Below are 20,300 nucleotides of genomic sequence, written 5' to 3'. Positions count from 1 at the left end.
TCTGTGTTGACTGATTAGCCTTGTCTTTGACTTCTCTTTGTTTTTTTCACAGCAATGGCCGAGCCGTGCACTACAATGGCTCCAGTTTATTACAGTGGAAGAGCGTTCGCTTAGACGTGACTCTCTCTCCTGGTGAGTGCGGTGGGAGTTTTTTTTTTAACCCTGTGTATTTCTGTTGTTCCCAGGTCTGGGTCAAAATAGGTTAAAATTAATGAAACTTGGCAACTGAAAACGGACACTGTCTTCCAGTGAAAATGAAATACTTGTCATTGTTGTCCCCTAGTTTACACAAAACCTCTCATTTTATGAGGCACTGTTATCATTAAAGCCTCCATCTGGTAACTTAGGAGTCACATTGACTTTCGTTCCTCCATCATCAGAAGAATCTGAGATTTTGCTTTTCTCCAAAATTTGGTCTTTTATCAGCTTTTCATTGATGAATAGCTTGAAAAAAAACCCTCTACCAGTCACCTTGAGGCACTCAAGAAATTCATTATCAATAGGTAAAGATACATGCTGTAGACTTTGCTCTTGGTAGCCTAAACATCTGGTCCAGCTTCATCACATCTTCTGCCCAGATGTTTCAGTCACCTAGTCAATTCAATAAAAAGAAAATCTTTCCCCTCTTCTTTTTAAGCCTCCATATAACTAACTTCATCTGTAATAGTAGATGAATTGGGATCAGTCCTACCTGCTCCAGAAGTAGCAAAATATAGACACTGTCCTCTTGACATTAGAAGCAGCCAAACATGTTGGCTACTTATTTTCAGACAGTACATCTTAGCATCATCTCTGATAAAACTGAAATTATTAAGTATAATAGATGATCTTGGATGCTTGCATAGGGGTTACTAAGTCACTGAACCCAATAGATAACTTCTTGTAGCAGTCTGTGGGGTAATTTTGCTTATCCTTGAGGGAGCTGTTTATTAAATTGCACTTTTCCAGTGAGCATGGTATTTTCAGCTATGGTCAAGTTATGCCTTGGAAATTACTTCCTGGCAGGTTGTTTCTCTCTTACTTTATGGAGAGAACTCTGTAATCTCAGCTGAGTACTTAAGTGCTTTAAGCACAAAGCGAGGGGTAGTAGAGACAGCAGGGGATCCATAGTGGGCGTTCTATTCGTTTGTTATAGTTGATTTTTATTTTGTTTGATCATACTTTAGTTTTTGAGAATATTTTGGACCAGACCTCAAGCAAACATACTACCCCTTTCTCAGAGAAATGTGTCTGTGTGGGAATAGGAATTAGGAACCCACTTATTACAACAGGATCCCAATCTCTGTACCAACACTTTCAGTGTCTGTTGATCAGCAGATACTCTTTGAGCATCTCCTACATGCTGGGCCCTCTTCTGGGCCCTTCGGGTGCCATAGTGAACAGTGACAAGTCCCCAGCCATTGGGAAGCCCAGCCTAGTGGTTTCAAAATCATATGAGACTCTGATCAAAAACAGAATCACAGAACTTCATGCGCTTATTGGAGAGTTTACAACAGGTTAATTTTAAAGCTACGTGTGCTAGCGGCTTGCCTGAGACAGCCTCTAATAGTGCTGATGTGGTGGATATGGTCCCCTTGGTTCTTTAAGTTCTACCACAATATCTAGTCACTTCATCAGAAAACAGCTTGGCTTATATGATCTTCGCTTCCTGCAAAAATGCCTTAAATACATGTAAGTAAGGGGACAGAATGTGATTTAATGGTGTATGTTTAGCTTACATTGTAGGTTGAGTTTAAAATTATATTTTTTTAGATCCTTTCTAAGTCTTCTGCAAACTTACTGAGAAAATATTACCTTTTTACCTTTATGCATAAGTAATCTGGTACATGTCAAAAGAGAAAAACTTGTATTCCTCTATTAAAAAATCATACCCCCCCCCCAAAAAAAAATCATACCCAGTGTTTTCCCTTTTTGTCTTGGCTGCCTGGAAAATAAAAGCTAAATTTAATGTGTAATTGTGGTAAGTAACTTAACCTCAGACACTAGGTATTTTTGTTCTTCTAAACAGAAATTGTTTATTTCTATTGTGTTACTCTCTCTATATATAAATACAAGGTACTCCACATCTTTTTTACCTGTAACTGATGGCATGAATAAATGAAAGCCAAGGTAGTCAATGATATGTAGTCTCATGCCAGTTGCAAATTGAAAGTTTAGTTAATAGTCAATAAAAGGAAAAAAAAAAAGTGTTGTTTCCGTCCTGTTCTCTGCCCTAGGTGACGTGGCAGGAATTGGCTGGGAGAGAACCGAGGGAACGCCTCCTCCTCCAGGGCAGCCAGCCAAAGGCCGAGTGTACTTCACATACTGCGGACAGCGCCTCTCACCGTATCTTGAAGATGTCTCGGGTGGGATGTGGCCTGTGGTTCACATTCAGAAAAAGGCAGGTTATCTTTTTGGGAAAGGAAACAAAATTCTCCTCAGTAATTTATTCCATCAAGAATGGAAAAATTAAAGACACCAAACGTGGCCTTGTTGACGTAACATGTGGTACCTGATAACAGAAGGAACCACAAACAAACCTGAAGAAGTGGGTCCTTCCTTTGCATTGAACCTGAGTGCTTAACTGCTTTGACTTCCTTTTGGCAGTCTTTCCAAAACTACAATGCAAGGGACACTAGTGTTCTTTCCAATGGCAGTAAAATGAGTCTGTCATTAAATAAGTTTTGAACGTGACCGTCTCGGGTCACTTTAGTATGTCAGAAGCTCAGAGGAATCCTTCGGTAAAGATTCAAAACTTCAACTTTATTTAACCCAGCATCCCTGCACATATACTTAATCATGGAACTCTTTTGTTTTTAAAGGAGCATCTATTAACAGTTAATGTTCTGTGAAACATTACTACTCACTACACGGCGGTAGCTCCCAAGTCCTTATCTCCAGCCCAGATCTCTCCCTAAATTCCAGACACAGATATTCAGCAGTCTAGGCAACATTTAGAAATAGATGTTCCATTGGCATGTCAAAGTTAACATGTCTAAGACTGAGCCTAACTCTGCCCCATACCCTAACCTGCTTCTTCCCTAGCCTTCCTTGTCTTGGGAAGTGGCACCTCCATCCTTACAGTTCTAAGGCCAAAAACCTTGGCATCCTTCTTGACTTCTCTTTTCCTCCTGCTCCACATCCAGTCTGTCAGCAAACCTTGTTGACCCTACCTTCAAAATGTATCTGGAATCTGACCACTTAAGTCATGGCCCAGCCACCCTTATCTTCTGGGTAGCACGTTACAATATTCTTCTATCTCCCTTCCCTACCAGCCCCTTAGTTCTTGCCCTTTTACACATCTTTTCAACACAGCAGCCACAGTGATTCCTTAAAAATGTTGGTTAGATCATGTATGTCACTCCTCTACTCTCAACAAGTCAGTGGCTTCCCATGTCTATGTTGTAAAAGCCCAAGTCTTCATAATGACTTAGAAGATCTTGTAGAATCTGGCCCTGTACCATGCCTCTGATAGTAGCATCTTTTCTCACTTTGTGCAGTGAATTAAAGATGTCAATAATTTAAGGCAGCCTGTTCTATTCATTCATTCAGCAAATATTTATTGAGTACCTACTATATATTAAGTAGTGTGCTAAGCTCTGGACATATAATAACAATGAGCAAAACAGATATGGTCTTTGTCTTCATGAAGTTAAAACCAGTTGGAGGAGTCAGACATTAGTCAAACATTTGCATAAATATATATGTGTATGTATATAATCACAAACTAGTAAACACTGTGTGTATCAGTCAAGGTTCTCCAGAGAAACAGAACCAATAGGACAGAGGGACTTCCCTGGCGGTCCAGTGGTGAAGACTCCATGCTTCCACTGCAGGGAGCACGGGTTCCATTCCTGGTTGGGGGAACTAAGATCCCACATGCCACGCGGTGTGGCAAAAAACAAAACAAAACAAAAAAACACCCCACAATAGGAGCTATATATATATATATATATATATATATATATATACACACACACAGAGAGAGAGAGAGAGAGAGAGAGTGTGTGTGTGTGTGTGTGTGTGTGTGTGTGTGTGTGTGTAGACAGAGGTGGGAGGGGAGATTTATTTTGAGGAATTGACTCCTGTTAGTATGGAGACTGAGAAGTCTCATGACCTGCTGTCTGTAGGCCAGGGGCCCAGGAGAGCCGGTGGTGTGATTCAGTCTGCGTCCTAGGAGGGCAAGAGAAGATGGGATGAGATATCCTAGCTCAAGCAGTGGTGCAGGGAAAAAGGGTTTAATTCCTCCTTCCTCTGCCTATTGTTTTATTCAGACCCTCAACGGATTGGATGGTACCCACTTACACTGGGGAGGGCCATCTACTGTGTCCACCGATTCAAATGCTAATCTCACAGACACACCCAGCAATAATAATGTTTAATCTAGCACCCCGTGGCCAGTCAAGCTGACACTTAAAATTAATCATCACAATATGATTGAAGATTGTAGACTTTATGGAAGCAAGTACCAAGCAAATCTGATCACATCCCCATTACCCTGAAGAAGTGATGTTTGAGCCAGGTCTGGAATATTAACCAGTTTAAATGGACAAAATTGGAGGAAAGAAAGTTCCAGGTGAAGGGAACAGCATGAGCAGTGGCATCACGTAGAAAGGAACAGTGCTGGAAACAAGAAAGGTCACTGCGTTTGAGCAGCAAAGAGCATGAGTGCCAGGCGAGGGGCAGTGGGGGCCGTGCAGAGCTCAAAGCGCCTGCGTCTACAGGTGCACCAGCCCCTCTGCCTGGGTTCACAGACTCTGCCATGAAGTTCACCTCGAGGGGTTAGAAATGAATGCATAAATAAACCTAAGTCCTTTCAAGTCTTTTCTTTGGTCTCCTTTCCAGAACACCAAGACACGAGCTAACTTTGGCTCCCGCCCATTTGCCTATGCTGAAGGGCAGGCCCACCGCAACGCTGCCGACCTGTGCACCGACCTGGCAGAGGAGATCAGCGCTAACTTCGAGGCCCTGCCCTTTGCCATGGCATCTGACAGTGACAATGATGCTGGCACCAGTATTGCGTCAGACCCGGGCACTCATGGGCCACCGTGCCGGATTGCTGCCGTGGCCACTGCTCAGCAACGTAAGCCACCTCCTCCCAAGGCCCCACTGCTTCCTGGGAATGCGAATGCTGTTAATTCCATAAATCCATTTAACTTGGACATACCCCAGTGCCCACTGGTAATGGGGTAACAGGCCCGGTGAAACAAAATGGGGAGCAGGAGGAAGCATGGCAGGCTAGAAAGCGCGTCCCCCACATACAGGAAGCCTGCCCGCGACTCAGGGCCAGCAGAATATTGCCACATGGAAATGCAAGTCTGAAAGATTGTCTACTTTTATAAGACAGCTAAGAGCCCCAGAATTTTACATAAAATCTCCTAATTTTAAATGTTAATCGTTTTTTAAACTTTTTAAAAACTGAAGCCATCAAAGAATAATAAAATGTTAATTGTGGAATCTAGGTGATGGGTGTATAGGTGTGCACTAAAAAACATTCCTGATAATTTGAAAAATTTTATAATAAGATTGAATAAAAGTGAGCTTCCCGAAATGAGATGTCTGCAGCCATATTTGGCCTTTGAGATACTGGTTTGAAAATCATTTTAAGTCTGTCTAATTCTTTATCATGATGAAGAACCTTCCAAAGTCTTCTCTGAGTTGAATGAATTATGCCCATAAAAACTATTTTAAGATTCCCAAATAGGAAATGATAGATGATTAGTTATTTCTTGATACTGAGCTTTAAAATTTCTCCAAGAACTAAGAGTCTTTCTATCACACAAATTAGGAGAATCTGGTCTGTCCAAGGGTAAGAAGTTCATGTGCTCTTGCCTAGAATTCACTGTCATTGTGCTTTGTTACAGAATATGATAGTGACACTTCCTGTCATTATAAAGTAGAGCTCAGCTATGAGAATTTCATCACCTCTGGCCCAGACCCCCATCCGCCCCCCATTGCAGATGACGAAAGTGATGACGATGATGACGATGACATCCCACAGGTAAGAGCCCCACTTAAGAGCGTTTGCTTAGCTCCCTGGTGACCAGGACAAGCCACGAGGAATATTTTGATCTGAGCGTGCAAGTGCAAGGCTAGAGTTGTTACGCTTTCGGTTATGTCATTGTGTTGGAACAGTGGCTCTGGGGTATTCATTTTTCTAAACCACATATCAGTAGCCATATCTGTTTGGTTCTATTGCCCAGTAGCAATCCGGATGTTAGAGAAATAAAGTACTTTGATAGTAATTCAGCAGTAAAGTTGTGGATCATGTGAAGTGTTTATATGGCTTTAGAGGGAAAGGAAGAGCTTGCCCTAGGCCATCTGTTGCCTCCCCTGGCTTCTGAGGGTGTAGTTAGTTTGGTGGTCTGCATGGTGTGTTTCTGTCACTGGCATTTGAGGGGGGTGAAGACCTCAGGGTGAGAGCTGTAAGTCAGGGAAGGACTGATTCTTGTACAAGGCGTTCCTTCCCTGTTCACGTTTGCCTTCTCCTTCCAGGAGGACCACTACGCTCTGCTGGTGAAAGCATGGGAGACCAAGGTTTTTCCTACTATCCGAAGACGCTTCCGCAATGAAGCAGAGCGGAAATCGGGCCTGGACCAGATAAAGGGTGCTTTACAACTAGGTCTGGTGCTTTATGTTTTCCTAGGGAACTCACTTCATGACTTGAAGAGATGTGTTTAGATGAAACTCAGGATGTAAATCAGAAAAGAGGGGCTCATCTAAAGTTGGGCCAGACTTAACAATGTCTTCTACCTGGGCCTTTACTGAACTCTATGGTCTTTTGCTTTCTTTGCTAGGCTTTTCTTTGCTTGTCAGTTTGACTCAGTATTTTGGGTTGATGGGCTGTTAGAATGAAGCTGGCATGGTTATATTAGGAAGCTGGATGGCCTGATAGTTAATAGCTTGGGCTCTGAAGTCACACCTGTGCTGTTTACCAGCTTGGTGACCTTGGGAGAGTTACTTAACCTTTCTAGACTTCCCTGACCTTTAAAATGGAATCAATAATGGTAACCACCTCATATGTATATGAAAAATTAACAAGTTAATACAGATAAATCTTTTAAGAACAGCGTCTGGCATATGGTCAGCATTCAGTTAATGTAGTTCTAAATGTCACAGTAACAATGATGATGGTGAGATTTTTCTCCCACTGGGCACATAGAATAGTGCAAAGTTTGACTGCAGACAGTGTATTGTTAGGGAGTCTTAAGTGTAGATAGCTGATTTCTGTTTTCAGGCTTCTCCTCATCTGTGAAACACCTGCTTTGGGAGATGCAGAGATGCCTTTTCCCAAGAGGCACAGCTGCCCTTCCAGTGGAGCATCAGTTGGGTTTTCTTTCATCATTGTGGCAGTCAGAGGTGGTGTAAGGAGATAGTATTTGCTCTTTCTCCTCTTAACTTTCGTCCTGACTGAGACTAGGAACAAGTAAGGAGAAGAACCACCAAAAGACCTTTATTTCTTGACCAACTGATATACCGAATCCCTGATTCCAGCGATAGCTGAGTAATTCCTTTTTCTCAGATTGGTGTCAGGACTAATCTGTGTGTGTGTTTGTGTGTCTGTGTGTGTGTGCATGTGTATATATATGTTTTTTTTTCTTTTATGCTTTCTGTCCCCAAAGCTAAGACCTATGACAGTGGAATGATCGTGTTTATACTTAACCTGTGGGAATAGCCACACATCCTATGAAATGGTGTAATTGCTTTCTGCTCTTATCAGAGCCCTCTTTTAGCTGCCGACCCAAACCAGGACAGATAATTAATATTCTTTTTTCTTCTGTCCTAAGGGTTTCAGGCAGCGGGAGCAACATTAGGAAGATCCTCGGGTGGGAGTCAAGTTGTGTGGTTGAGGGAATGGCAGCGAGGCCAAGCCAGTGTCTCTGAAGAGGAGAGGGTGAGGGGGGAGCAGCAGGAAAGAGATGAGAGGAAGCAGGGAGAAGTGGCAGCCTCGGCAAGGACTTTGGATTTTATTCTGTGTAAAATGGGGAGCCTTTGGGAGGTTTTAAACAAAGGAACAACGTGATCTGCTGTAGTAGATCCTACAGATAGAAAATTTCTTCGTCTCCGTTCACTCTCAACATCTGAAAGAAAATGCCCTTTCAGACTGCAGAATAGACCTCACCTTGTTTTCAGATGACTTTCCTTAATCAGTGTGATGCCTTGAAGCACCAGAGCAGGTCAGTGGCTTTCAGAGTTAGGAGGCTTTGTTTCAGTTGTATTTATTCAGTCAGCAGTTCATCCACTTACTTATTCACACATGCAACACGTGCCTCCCAGGGTCAAGCCATTTGCTAGGGATTAAGGACTATCCTGCGAGCAAGACACAGATGCTTCCTTCTCCCAGAGCTCACATCCTAGTGGGAAATAGGTAATGAAATGACGCATTACGTTGTGGGAAGGGCTGTGCGGTTGATCAGGAGACCGCCGTGGGTATAACTGGGGTGCCCAGTCTAGCTTGGCCCCTCTCACAACATAGTATTGAAGCCGAGACCTGGGCCTAATTCAGCAAAAGCAGTGCTGTGTTTAGAAACAGGAGGCACTAGCTGTTGAGGGAGATTGGTGCTTCTTGCTGCTCCGGGAGAGTAGGAAAGGGAGAAAGAGTCTTTACAGTATAAGGGTGGAAAGCTCTTGTATATGATCATGGGTTACTGTGCCTTTATTTTCACATAAGTTCTGCTTAACTCAGGATGTCTCTTTCTTTTACCATTTGGTCCCAGAGCCATCCTGAATGTCTGTGGCCAAGTGTGCCTTCTCCTTCTCTGCTCCCAGTTTGCAGGAGGGAAAATGTGGACAGCACAGCAGGAAATTTGATTATCCAAAGGTGGCTGCCAGACCAGAGCCAGACCGATGACTCCTGGCCTCCTGAGTCACCCAGAAATACCTCTGGCCTCTGACACAGTTGCCAAGGCGTCTTCTCGGGACCCATCCATGTGGCCATGGCAGATCATCTGAACTATGTTAATTTAAACATAAAATATTTACCTTTCAAACAGAGTCTCCTTCAATATAACCGGGGCAAAGGCTGAAACGAGAACAGGGAGATGGCTCTAGTGCTCAAAGGACGACCTCTGTGAGGGTGGGTCAGCCTCCTGTTGTCAGGACCCCAAGAAGGGCAATGAAACCATCTCGGTGCTGTGCGCACTTTAATTTCACATTCTCCCCATAGTCCCAGATTCCTGCTTAGTAGACAGCAGAGTATTTTTTTCTCCTATCCCAATTCCTCTGGAAAATGTTGTAAAAGACTATTTTTCCATAATCTTCTGATATCAGGCCACAGTTCTTTTTTCTTCCAATCTTTTGAAAACTTTTTATTATGTGAAATTTTTTTTGATTGCTCAATATTTTTATTAAAAAATTTTTTTAACATCTTTATTGGAGTATAACTGCTTTACAATGGTGTGTTAGTTTCTGCTGTATAACAAAGTGAATCAGCTATACATATATCCCCATATCTCCTCCCTCTTGCATCTCCCTCCCACCCTCCCTATCCCACCCCTCTAGGTGGTCACAAAGCACCGAGCTGATCTCCCTGCGCTATGCGGCTGCTTCCCACTAGCTATCTATTTTACATTTGGCAGTATATATATGTCCATGCCACTCTTTCACTTCGTCCCAGCTTACCTTTCCCCATCCCTGTGTCCTCAAGTCCATTCTCTACGTCTTTATTTCTGTCCTGCCGCTAGCTTCTTCAGAACCTTTTTTTTTTAGATTCCATATATATATGTGTTAGCATATGGTATATGTTTTTCTCTTTCTGACTTACTTCACTCTGTATGACGGACTCTAGGTCCATCCAGCTCACTACAAATAACTCAATTTCGTTTCTCTTTATGGCTGAGTAATATTCCATTGTATATATGTGCCACATTTTCTTTATCCATTCATCTGTCATTGGACACTTAGGTTGCTTCCATGTCCTGGCTGTTGTAAATAGAGCTGCAATGAACAATTGTGGTACATGACTCTTTTTGAATTATGGTTTTCTCAGGGTATATGCCCAGTAGTGGGATTACTGGGTCGTATGGTAGTTCTATTTTTACTTTTTTAAGGAACCTCCATATTGTCCTCCATAGTGGCTGTATCAATTTACATTCCCACCAACAGCACAAGAGGGTTCCCTTTTCTCCACACCCTCTCCAGCATTTATTGTTTATAGATTTTTTGATGATGGCCATTCTGACTGGTGTAAGGTGATACCTCATTGTAGTTTTGATTTGCATTTCTCTAATGATTAGTGATGTTGAGCATCCTTTCATGTGTTTGTTGGCAATCTATATATCTTCTTCAGAGAAATGTCTATTTAGGTCTTCTGCCCATTTTTGGATTGCGTTGTTTGATATTTTTGATATGGAGCTGCATGAGCTGCTTGTAAATTTTGGAGATTAATCCTTTGTCAGTTGCTTCATTTGCAAATATTTTCTTCCATTCTGAGGGTTGTCTTTTAGTCTTGTTTATGGTTTCCTTTGCTGTGCAAAAGCTTTGAAGTTTCATTAGGTCCCATTTGTTTATTCTTGTTTTTATTTCCATTTCTCTAGGAGGTGGGTCAAAAAGGATCTTGCTGTGATTTATGTCATAGAGTGTCCTGCCTATGTTTTCCTCTAAGAGTTTGATGGTGTCTGGCCTTACATTAATGTCTTTAATCCATTTTGAGTTTATCGTTGTATACAGTGTTAGGGAGTGTTCTAATTTCATTCTTTTACGTGTAGCTGTCCAATTTTGTCAGCACCACTTATTGAAGAGGCTGTCTTTTCTCCATTGTATATTCTTGCCTCCTTTTTCAAAAATAAGGTGACCATATGTGTGTGGGTTTATCTCTGGGCTTTCTATCCGGTTCCATTGATCTATATTTCTGTTTTTGTGCCTGTACCATACTGTCTTGATTACTGTAGCTTTGTAGTATAGTCTGAAGTCAGGGAGCCTGATTCCTCCAGCTCCGTTTTTCTTTCTCAAGATTGCTTTGGCTGTTCGGAGTCTTTTGTGTTTCCATACAAATTGTGAAATTTTTTGTTCTAGTTCTGTGAAAAATGCCATTGGTAGTTTGATAGGGATTGCATTGAATCTGTAGATTGCTTTGGGTAGTAGAGTCATTTTCACAATCTTGATTCTTCAAATCCACGAATATGGTATATCTCTCCATCTGTTTGTATCATCTTTAATTTCTTTCACCAGTGTCTTATAGTTTTCTGCATACAGGTCTTCTGTCTCCTTAGGTAGGTTTATTCCTAGGTATTTTATTCTTTTTGTTGCAATGGTAAATGTGAGTGTTTCCTTAATTTCTCTTTCAGATTTTTCATCATTAGTGTATAGGAATGCAAGAGATTTCTGTGCCTTAATTTTGTATCCTGCTACTTTACTAAATTCATTGATTAGTTCTAGTAGTTTTCTGGTGGCATCTTTAGGATTCTCTATGTGTAGTATCATGTCATCTGCAAACAGTGACACCTTTACTTCTTTTCCAATTTGGATTCCTTTTATTTCCTTTTCTTCTCTGATTGCTGTGGCTAAAACTTTCAAAACTATGTTGAATAATAGTGGTGAGAGTGGACAACCTTGTCTTGTTCCTGATCTTAGAGGAAATGGTTTCAGTTTTTCACCATTGAGAACAATGTTGGCTGTGGGTTTGTCATATATGGCCTTTATTATGTTGAGGTAAGTTCCCTCTATGCCTACTTTCTGGTGGGTTTTTATCATAAATGGGTGTTGAATTTTGTCGAAAGCTTTTTCTGCATCTATTGAGATGATCATTTGGTTTTGCTTCTTCAATTTGTTAATATGGTTTATCACATTGATTGGTTTGCGTATATTGAAGAATCCTTGCATCCCTGGGATAAACCCCACTTGATCATGGTGTATGATCCTTTTAGTGTACTGTTGGATTCTGTTTGCTAGTATTTTGTTGAGGATTTTTGCATCTATGTTCATCAGTGATATTGTTCTGGAGTTTTCTTTCTTTGTGACACCTTTGTCTGGTTTTGGTATCAGGGTGATGGTGGCCTCGTAGAATGAGTTTGGGAGTGTTCCTCCCTCTACTATATTTTGGAAGAGTTTGAGAAGGATAGGTATTAGCTCTTCTCTAAATGTTTGATAGAATTCGCCTGTGAAACCATCTGGTCCTGGGCTTTTGTTTGTTGGAAGATTTTTTTTTTTTTTTTTTTGCAGTATGCAGACCTCTCACTGTTGTGGCCTCTCCCGTTGCAGAGCACAGGCTCCGGATGTGCAGGCTCAGCGGCCATGGCTCACGGGCCTAGCCGCTCTGCAGCATGTGGGATCTTCCCGGACCGGGGCACGAACCCGTGTCCCCTGCATCGGCAGGCAGACTCTCAACCACTGCGCCACCAGGGAAGCCCTGTTGGAAGATTTTTAATCACAGTTTCAATTTCAGTGCTTGTGATTGGTCTGTTTATATTTTCTATTTAAAATATACACAAAAGTAGAAGAAATTATATAATGAATCTGCATTACCCATCACCCGACTTCAGGCAATTTTCACCGTATTGCCAAATTCATTTTACTGCACCTCATACCCTCTACCTTTTGCTGATTATTTTTTACAACATTATTTAGATACAATTTGTATCCTATAAAATTCACTCATTTTAAATGTGGAGTTCAATGAGTTATAGTAAATTAACAAGTCATGCATCATCACAGTACAGTTTCTGAGCATTTTCATCAGCCCAGCAAGCTTCTCCAGTGTCAGTCTGATGTCAATACCTGCCCTTACTCCCAGTCCCAGTGCTTTTTCTGGATAATTCATATAAATTGTCCTATGATATGTAGTCTTTTGTGTCTGTCTCCTTTTACTTAACATATATTTCACTAATGCTGTATTATGTACCAATATTCTGTTCCTATCTATTATTGTTATTATTACTTGGCCGAACTGCACAGCTTATGGGATCTTAGTTCCCTAACCAGGGATCAAACCGAGTCCCCAGCAGTGAAAGCGCTGAGTCCTAACCCTTGGACAGCCAGGGAACTCCCTGTTCCTATCTATTATGTTGTGGCTTTTTTTTTTTTTTTTTTTTTTTTTGCGGTACGCAGGCCTCTCACTGCTGTGGCCTCTCCCGCTGCGGAGCACAGGCTCCGGACACGCAGGCTCAGCGGCCATGGCTCACGGGCCCAGCCGCTCCGCGGCATATGGGATCTTCCCGGACCGGGGAACGAACCCGTGTCCCCTGCATCGGCAGGCAGACTCTCAACCACTGCGCCACCAGGGAAGCCCCTCCTATCTATTATGAAGTAGTGTTGCTTCGTATGCATGAACCACATTTTGCCGTCAGGCCACATTTCTTGTTATTCTCTCTGACACTTCTTTCTCTACACATCCTCCTCTAAGGGCAGCCCCCTTCTTAACTGTGCTCTGAAAATTGCTATGCCTTTTCATTACAGCAAGGTCAGCAAAGAAAGGAGTGGTAGATGAGTGTGATAGAGATAAGCCTTGTTTAAAAGCAAATGCTGTCAACGGGTGTTTTTTACCCACAGCTTCTCAAGCGGTGTGTGTGGGACAGCAGTGGCAGCCACCCCTCTGTCCTCCCCACAGTGCTGTTTTCTTCAGGGCCTTGGACATTTATTTACTTGGTTTATTAATTAATTGTGGCTGTTGCTATTGAATATAATGATGTCTTCTCCCTCTGAGTAGGAAGGACAGAGCAAATTCCAGTACTGGATAGAAGAAGTTGATGAAGCTCTCTGTCTCTGTTAAATAAGCAACATGTGTTCGCTGTAACAATAATCAAACACAGTACAAAAATACATAAACTAAGAAAAAAACACTACCCTCACTTTCTTCTTCCTCTCCATTTGTCCTATAGTTTGTTCTCTTGACTTAACTGAAATGAAATGACTACATAATAACGTACCATCGTTTTTAACCATTCTCTGTCGATGAATACTTTCATTATTTCCTTTTTTTGTTGCTGTTATATTTCCCAGCAATGCTGCAGGGACTGTTCTTATACCTTTACACACTTGTGCTTGTATTTCTGTGGGAGAGATTTGAGAGATGCCTAGAAGTAGGGCATTGAGTATTTTAAACTTGACTGACACTGCATAATTACCATTCCCAAAAGGCTACATACTCCCACAAATTCCCCTTATCTCTTCATTTTAAGTATGGGTCAGTGTCATGATTGGACTGAAGATTGTGTGCTCTTTGGAGAGTTACCAGTTCTGTTATATTTTTTAGGCATGGTGGATATCGCCCGGCAGACGGTTGAATTCCTCTACGAGGAGAATGGTGGCATCCCAAGAGACCTTTATCTTCCCACCATTGAAGACATTAAGGATGAAGCAAACAAGTTCACAATTGATAAAGTTCGAAAAGGTTTTGCTTCCCCCACCTTCCATCACCTATTAAACTTCCTCTGAAACAAGAAGTTGCGTTTTCCCAAGCATGAGTTTGAGCCAGTCAGCTGCTGGCTCTTCTAGGGTGACTCTCCTTACTCTGGGTGATGTGAGCTCTTCCAGGCTCTCCCATGTGCGGCCCTAGGCTTCCTGGTGGGGCACAAGTAGAAGCTGTCTGGCCTCTGGGGGCCTCTTCCACATTCCCAGAACCACTCACACGAGCAGGGTGAGATAGAGCACTTTAGAGAGAAGTGGGGCGTGGGTGGAGGATTGCAGATAGGCCTCTCGGGCTTAGTCCTGGCTGCCCAGCTAATAAACCATGAATATGTGGTTGTACTGTGCTTTTTGGAAGTTTATACAATGTATTTATTCATTTGATTAAAAATCTATTGCATATCTTGAGGAAATGAAAATACAGAAAAGCACAAAAAGGAAATAAAACAACTCATTATTAGACCTTCACAAACATCATGGGCAGGGGCAGGCATATATATTTACTTTTCTTTTTTAATTCCTCTTTTTAGAGAGAGAATTCACATACCATAAAATTCACCCTTTTAAAGTATACATTTCAGTGGTTTTCGTATATTCACAAAGTTGTGCAACCACCAAACCATTGCCTCTAATTCCAGAACATTTTCATCCCCCAAAAGGAATTCTGTACCCTCCCCACTCCCCATTCCTCCTTCCTACTAGCCCCTGGCAACCATTGATCTATTTTCTGCCTCTATAGATTTGCTTAGTCTGGACGTTTCGTAGAAATGGACTCATGCAGCGTGCAGCCTTTTGTGTCTGGCCTCCTTCACATGGCATAATTTTTCAAGATTCATTCCTGTTGTAGCTCATGTTGTTACTTCCTTTCTATGGCAAAAATAATATTCCATTGTATGGATAGTACCCCATTTTATTTATCCATTCGTCAATTGATGGACACTTGGGTTCCTTCTACCTTTTGGCTATTATGAATCATGCTGCTATGAACATTTGTGTACAGGTTTTTGTGTGGACATGTTTTCATTCCTCCTGGGTATATATGTGGGAGTGAAATTGCTGGGTCATATGGTAACTTTATGTCTAACTTTTTGAGGAACTGCCAGATGGTTTTCCAAAGTGATTGCCCCATTTTACATTCCCATCAGCACATATGAGGGTTCCAATTTCTCTACATCCTGGCCAACACTTACTATTGCCTGTTTTCTGATTATAGCCGTCCTAATGGATGTGAAGTGGTATCTCATTGTGCCTTTGACTTGCATTTCTCTAATAACTAATGATGTTGAACATCTTTTCATGCATATCTTTTCTCTTTAGAAAAATGTTTATTCACATTTTCTGCCCATTTTTTAATTGGCTTGTCTTTTTATTGTTGAATTGCCCGAGTTCTTACAACACTTTGTTTTATTATCTTCCGGACTGAGCCGTGTTCCTTTTGGGTTATGGCTAAACTGAGGGTATTGGTAAATGCCGTAGAGTTATTTTAGACCCTAAAATATAGGGTCCCAAAATAATAATGGTACTTGCTGCTGAAAAAACTTTTCCCTCTACCCTCCTCAGGTCTCACAGTAGTAACCCGCTCTCCAGACAGCAATAACGTAGCCAGCAGTACTGTTGGAACTGCCCTGCCAAAATTTGCCATCCGAGGGATGCTGAAAACCTTTGGGCTTCACGGAGTTGTCTTAGATGTTGATTCAGTGAGTGAACAGCCTTTTATATACACTGAGACTTTCATGCCCAGACTCCAAATACCTTAAAAAGTGATTATACAGGTAGATTATTCTTCAAATTAGGGATAAAGAAACCAGGCTGAGTGCTGTCATGCCAGATGACTTGCCTGAGATTTTCTCATGGGCCCAGATCAGCGCTGATGGTAGAACGTAAGCTCTTAACTCTCAGTGCTGTCAGCGCCTTCAGACCATGCTGCTGCTGCCGTTTTTTTCCATCAACCATGTTCAGGCTGCCCCTACCTTATATCTACCAAGTTCCAAGGGAAAATTCTCCTGTTGGCCTTGATGAATGGATGATCTGTCATTGTCATGATTGTCATACAGACTCAAAGAAATAGTTTTGTGATTTTGATCATGTCATCTCACTGGTTCTCGCAGCCTCAGTTTCCCTGTCTGTAAAATGAGTGTATTAAACTAGATCAGTTGTTTTCTTCTCAGCTTTGCAGAGCCCTCTCATGGGGCTCAGCAAGGTTTAAGGTGGGGTGGGGTGGCAGGGGGGAAAGAATAGAAGAGAGTAAGGGCCAAGCCGAAGCTTTCTTTTGAAAACGGAGGCCTTGAAGGCTGTGACTACATAATCCTTAGGTTACATGCACATGCTTGCATTTCTGTTTCCCATGCAGGAAAAACTGATGAAATAATACACAGATCAAGCCTAAGAGTCTCAGATATAGAAGTATCTATCACCACATAGATAAGCTTTGGTATCTGTCTGTCTACGGATACAGATAATGTTAGGTATCACTAATGCTTTGAAATTGAAAATTTTACATCTTCAACTGACTCCATTTTACCAGAGTATAATTTAAATCATTACATTTTTAAGAGAGGCTGTTGGCTGGTGATTTACTAAGGTGAACTTTCAAGTAGAAAATTCCATTAGTAATACTGTTAATCTCCCACTGCCTTCTGAGACAAGCTCTGATTCTGGTTATCAGAAAGTACATAACTGACAGTATTTTTCAGCAATGGAAACGTGTGAAAGGAAAATTAGAAAAATAGACATTTTGTTAAAGTAATAATTCTGTTATGTCTCAAGTGGTTTGATTCCCTTTGTTTCAATGGTAGTCCCTAAATAAAGATTACATTGCTATTTGAATCCAGAATACGTATTCATGAGCTTACATTTTTATTTTCCTAGCAATAAAATAGAGCGATCAGACAGATTCCCTGCTTTTACAAAATTATTAACATAAAAACAATGAACATAAATTTTACCTGGCAACAATGCATGTTGAACTGTTACTTGAAATATACCACTCTTCTCTTTAAATTTCTAACTCATGATTACATTGAAGTTCTTTAATTTATTGTACCAATTAAAATTTTCCAGCTGGTATGAAAAAACTAAATACACTATCCAGATATCTTTGAACTTTTAGCCTCAATCAGTGACATGAAACTAGTATTTACTGCTATAAAAGTTTGGTCTTATATGTATACATATGTATTTTAAAACTTGGGGAAAAAAGTCAGTGCTCAAAAAACAAATAAATAAAAAGAAATAAATTTTAAAAAATACTAAAAAAACCAAATAGACATTTCCTTTTTCTTTTGTAGGTAAATGAATTGGTGCAGGTAGAAACATACCTCCGAAGCGAAGGTGTGCTGGTCCGATACTGGTATCCTATTGATATGTTGGAAAGGCCCCCAGCAGGCTACCGAAGGACTGCCACCAATGGGCTGGTCACCCTGGACAATACCAACCTTCAAATTCACAGGTAAGGGAATGCCCTGGCAGTCCAGTGGTTAGGACTCCGAGTTCTCACTGCCGAGGGCCTGGGTTCAGTCCCTGGTTGGGGAACTAAAATCCCACAGGCCATGTGGCATGGCCAGAAATTTTTAATAAATAAATAAATAATAAATTCACAGGTAAAATTGAGCACTTCTTTCTAGCAGGTCACAGAAATCCACTTACTCTGTTTTATCACATGTGCCATTCATTGTTGACAAAGAAGGCTTTTCTTTCAAAGCTAAGAGAGAGACAGAGGCAGCTAGTAAAGATAACAGCGAATTGCAAGAGTTAGGAAGAACAGTTGCAGCATCCAGTATCACCTGGCCTGTGCCATGGATACTCTGCTGTAAGTTGGGGGTGTTGAGGGGTGTCTGGAGATTTGAAGAACGTGGAAAAGTTCTAAAGTATAAACCGAGTCAAGAAGACACAACTAAGAGGAGTCCAGGCGCTGTGTGAGCAGCCAGCTCATTTCTGTTAAACTAACAAGGTATTCCTTGAGTGCTCCTTTGTGCCCAGCGCTTTGCGGGGGTCTGAGGAGACCTGTGCCTGCCGTCTGTGGGTTAAATCCTAAAGATCTGGCAAAATTCCCTCACATGCACCTGCAAATTCCTTCTTTCAGTCATAAAAATTCTTGCAACAATTCAGAAGAAAATATAATGATAAATGGAGCTTTCTAATAAAATTTCCCATAAACTATTTTTCATACTGTTCATCCAATAGCATTGTAACTTCTCATTATATTGTCAATTTTGAAGCAACTTGAGTGTATCTCCAGCTTAGACCTCTCCCTGGAAAACCAGATGGACGTATCCAACTGCCTCCTTGCCATCTCCACTCAGATGTTTCACCGCCCCATTTGGGTGGTCGTAAGTTCAAGTTGACAATCAAATTCACAAGACCCAAATAGGCGATACTTGGCACTAGCTTCACCTAGAAAGATCCAGGATGGGAAGCGTGGCGTGCCACAGGGAAGTGTCGTGCATACATTTCAGCAGGAGTCATAGTCATCCACACAGAAGTTCAAAGGCTATTCTTTGACCCCACCCACCCACCCAGTGACAACCCAGGTGTGAGGGATAGACTTAACGTCGCTGTGTTCACGTGATGGCTGAGAGCCCCACGTCCCAAATAGAAGCTGGTATCTTTTGTAACAACTCCACAGGCATAGCTTCTAGGGATTTCTGCAAGAGGCAGGCCCAGTTAGTAAGAGTCACCATTTTCTGGAAAGCCCGAAACTGTAGCTTCCCACCAAGAGCACTCTTTTTTCAGTCCTCCCAGTGCAGCTTGCCAGTTGGGGGTGGTTTTGACCATAAGCAACATGCCTGGTAATATTGCTGATATTCAGGAGTTCCCTGGTGGCCTACTGGTTAGGATTCCCGGCTTTCACTGCCATGGCCCAGGTTCAGTCCCTGGTAAGGGAATTGAGATCCCGTAAGCCGCACAGTGCGGCCAAAAAATATATATACATGCACGCGCGCGCGCGCGCACACACACACACACACACACACACACACACATACATATATGGCTAATACTACTTTTGTCAGGTTTTTAGAACTGAGCTGAAACAAGTTAACCGAAGTCAGCTCTTACATGGACAAGGCTAATCTAATAGGTGCCTAAAATGTCGCATGTGAGGTGGAATTCAGGCCTTCTTCTCCACCGGTCTTTCCACGTCTGTGAGGGGTGCCCAAGTCACCCTTTGTCCTCACTGCCTCATGTAACCAATCGGCAGGTCCCATTGACTCTTCCTCCAAAGTACATCCCAGGCTGCTTCTCTCCATCTCCACCTCCACCACACTGGTCTAGGCTTCAGCTCTCCCTTCTCTCCACAGCAGCCGAGTGATCTTTTAGAAACACAGATCAGATCATTCATCTCTCTCCTCTAATTCAAACGTTCCCATGGCATTCCACTTCCCATGGAGAAGAATTCAAACCCTTAACCTGGCTCGCCAAACCCTCCCCGAGCCTCAGAGTCTATCTGCTTCTCCCAGTGTACTCTCCTTCCACAGTTTCTCTCACACACCAAGCTTGTTTCCTCCTCAGTGTCTCTGTATATGCTGTTCCCTCTGCCTGCTAATGCTTTGCCCAGAACTTTGCATGGCTGTCTCATTCTTTTTTATTTTAAATTATATTTTATTTATTTTTTATATAGTAGGTTCTTATTAGTCATCCATTTTATACACGTCAGTGTATGCATCTCAATCCCAATCGCCCAATTCATCACGCCACCACCCCCAGCCCCCCACTGCTTTCCCCGCTTGGTGTTCATACGTTTGTTCTCTACATCTTTGTCTCAATTTCTGCCCTGCAAACTGGTTCATCTGTACCATTTTTCTAGGTTCCACATATATGCGTTAATATGCGATATTTGTTTTTCTCTTTCTGACTTACTGCACTCTTTTTGACAGTCTCTAGATTCATCCACGTCTCTACAAATGACCCAATTTCGTTCCTTTTTATGGCTGAATAATATTCCATTGTATATATGTACCACAACTGCTTTATCCATTCATCTG

General features: G+C 41.9%; 1 protein-coding gene across 2 annotated transcripts in view; it reads left to right on the top strand.

Annotated features, from left to right (window-relative positions):
- Positions 1-20,300, top strand: part of HECTD4 (HECT domain E3 ubiquitin protein ligase 4) — a 190,938-nt gene that overhangs the window by 132,085 nt on the left and 38,553 nt on the right. For both annotated transcript variants that reach the window (XM_082853292.1, XM_082853291.1), the window contains exons 48-55: positions 53-132; positions 2,217-2,380; positions 4,825-5,062; positions 5,844-5,980; positions 6,475-6,601; positions 14,168-14,305; positions 15,880-16,016; positions 17,607-17,767. In XM_082853292.1, the coding sequence (XP_082709418.1) occupies positions 53-132; positions 2,217-2,380; positions 4,825-5,062; positions 5,844-5,980; positions 6,475-6,601; positions 14,168-14,305; positions 15,880-16,016; positions 17,607-17,767 (1,182 nt within the window). The remainder of the gene's footprint in view (positions 1-52; positions 133-2,216; positions 2,381-4,824; positions 5,063-5,843; positions 5,981-6,474; positions 6,602-14,167; positions 14,306-15,879; positions 16,017-17,606; positions 17,768-20,300) is intronic.

Source organism: Leucopleurus acutus (genome assembly GCF_964270905.1).
Source record: "Leucopleurus acutus genome assembly, chromosome: 13".
Lineage (NCBI taxonomy): Eukaryota > Metazoa > Chordata > Mammalia > Artiodactyla > Delphinidae > Leucopleurus > Leucopleurus acutus.
Note: the sequence above shows the minus strand (reverse complement) of the source record. Positions and strands in the feature narration are given on the sequence as shown.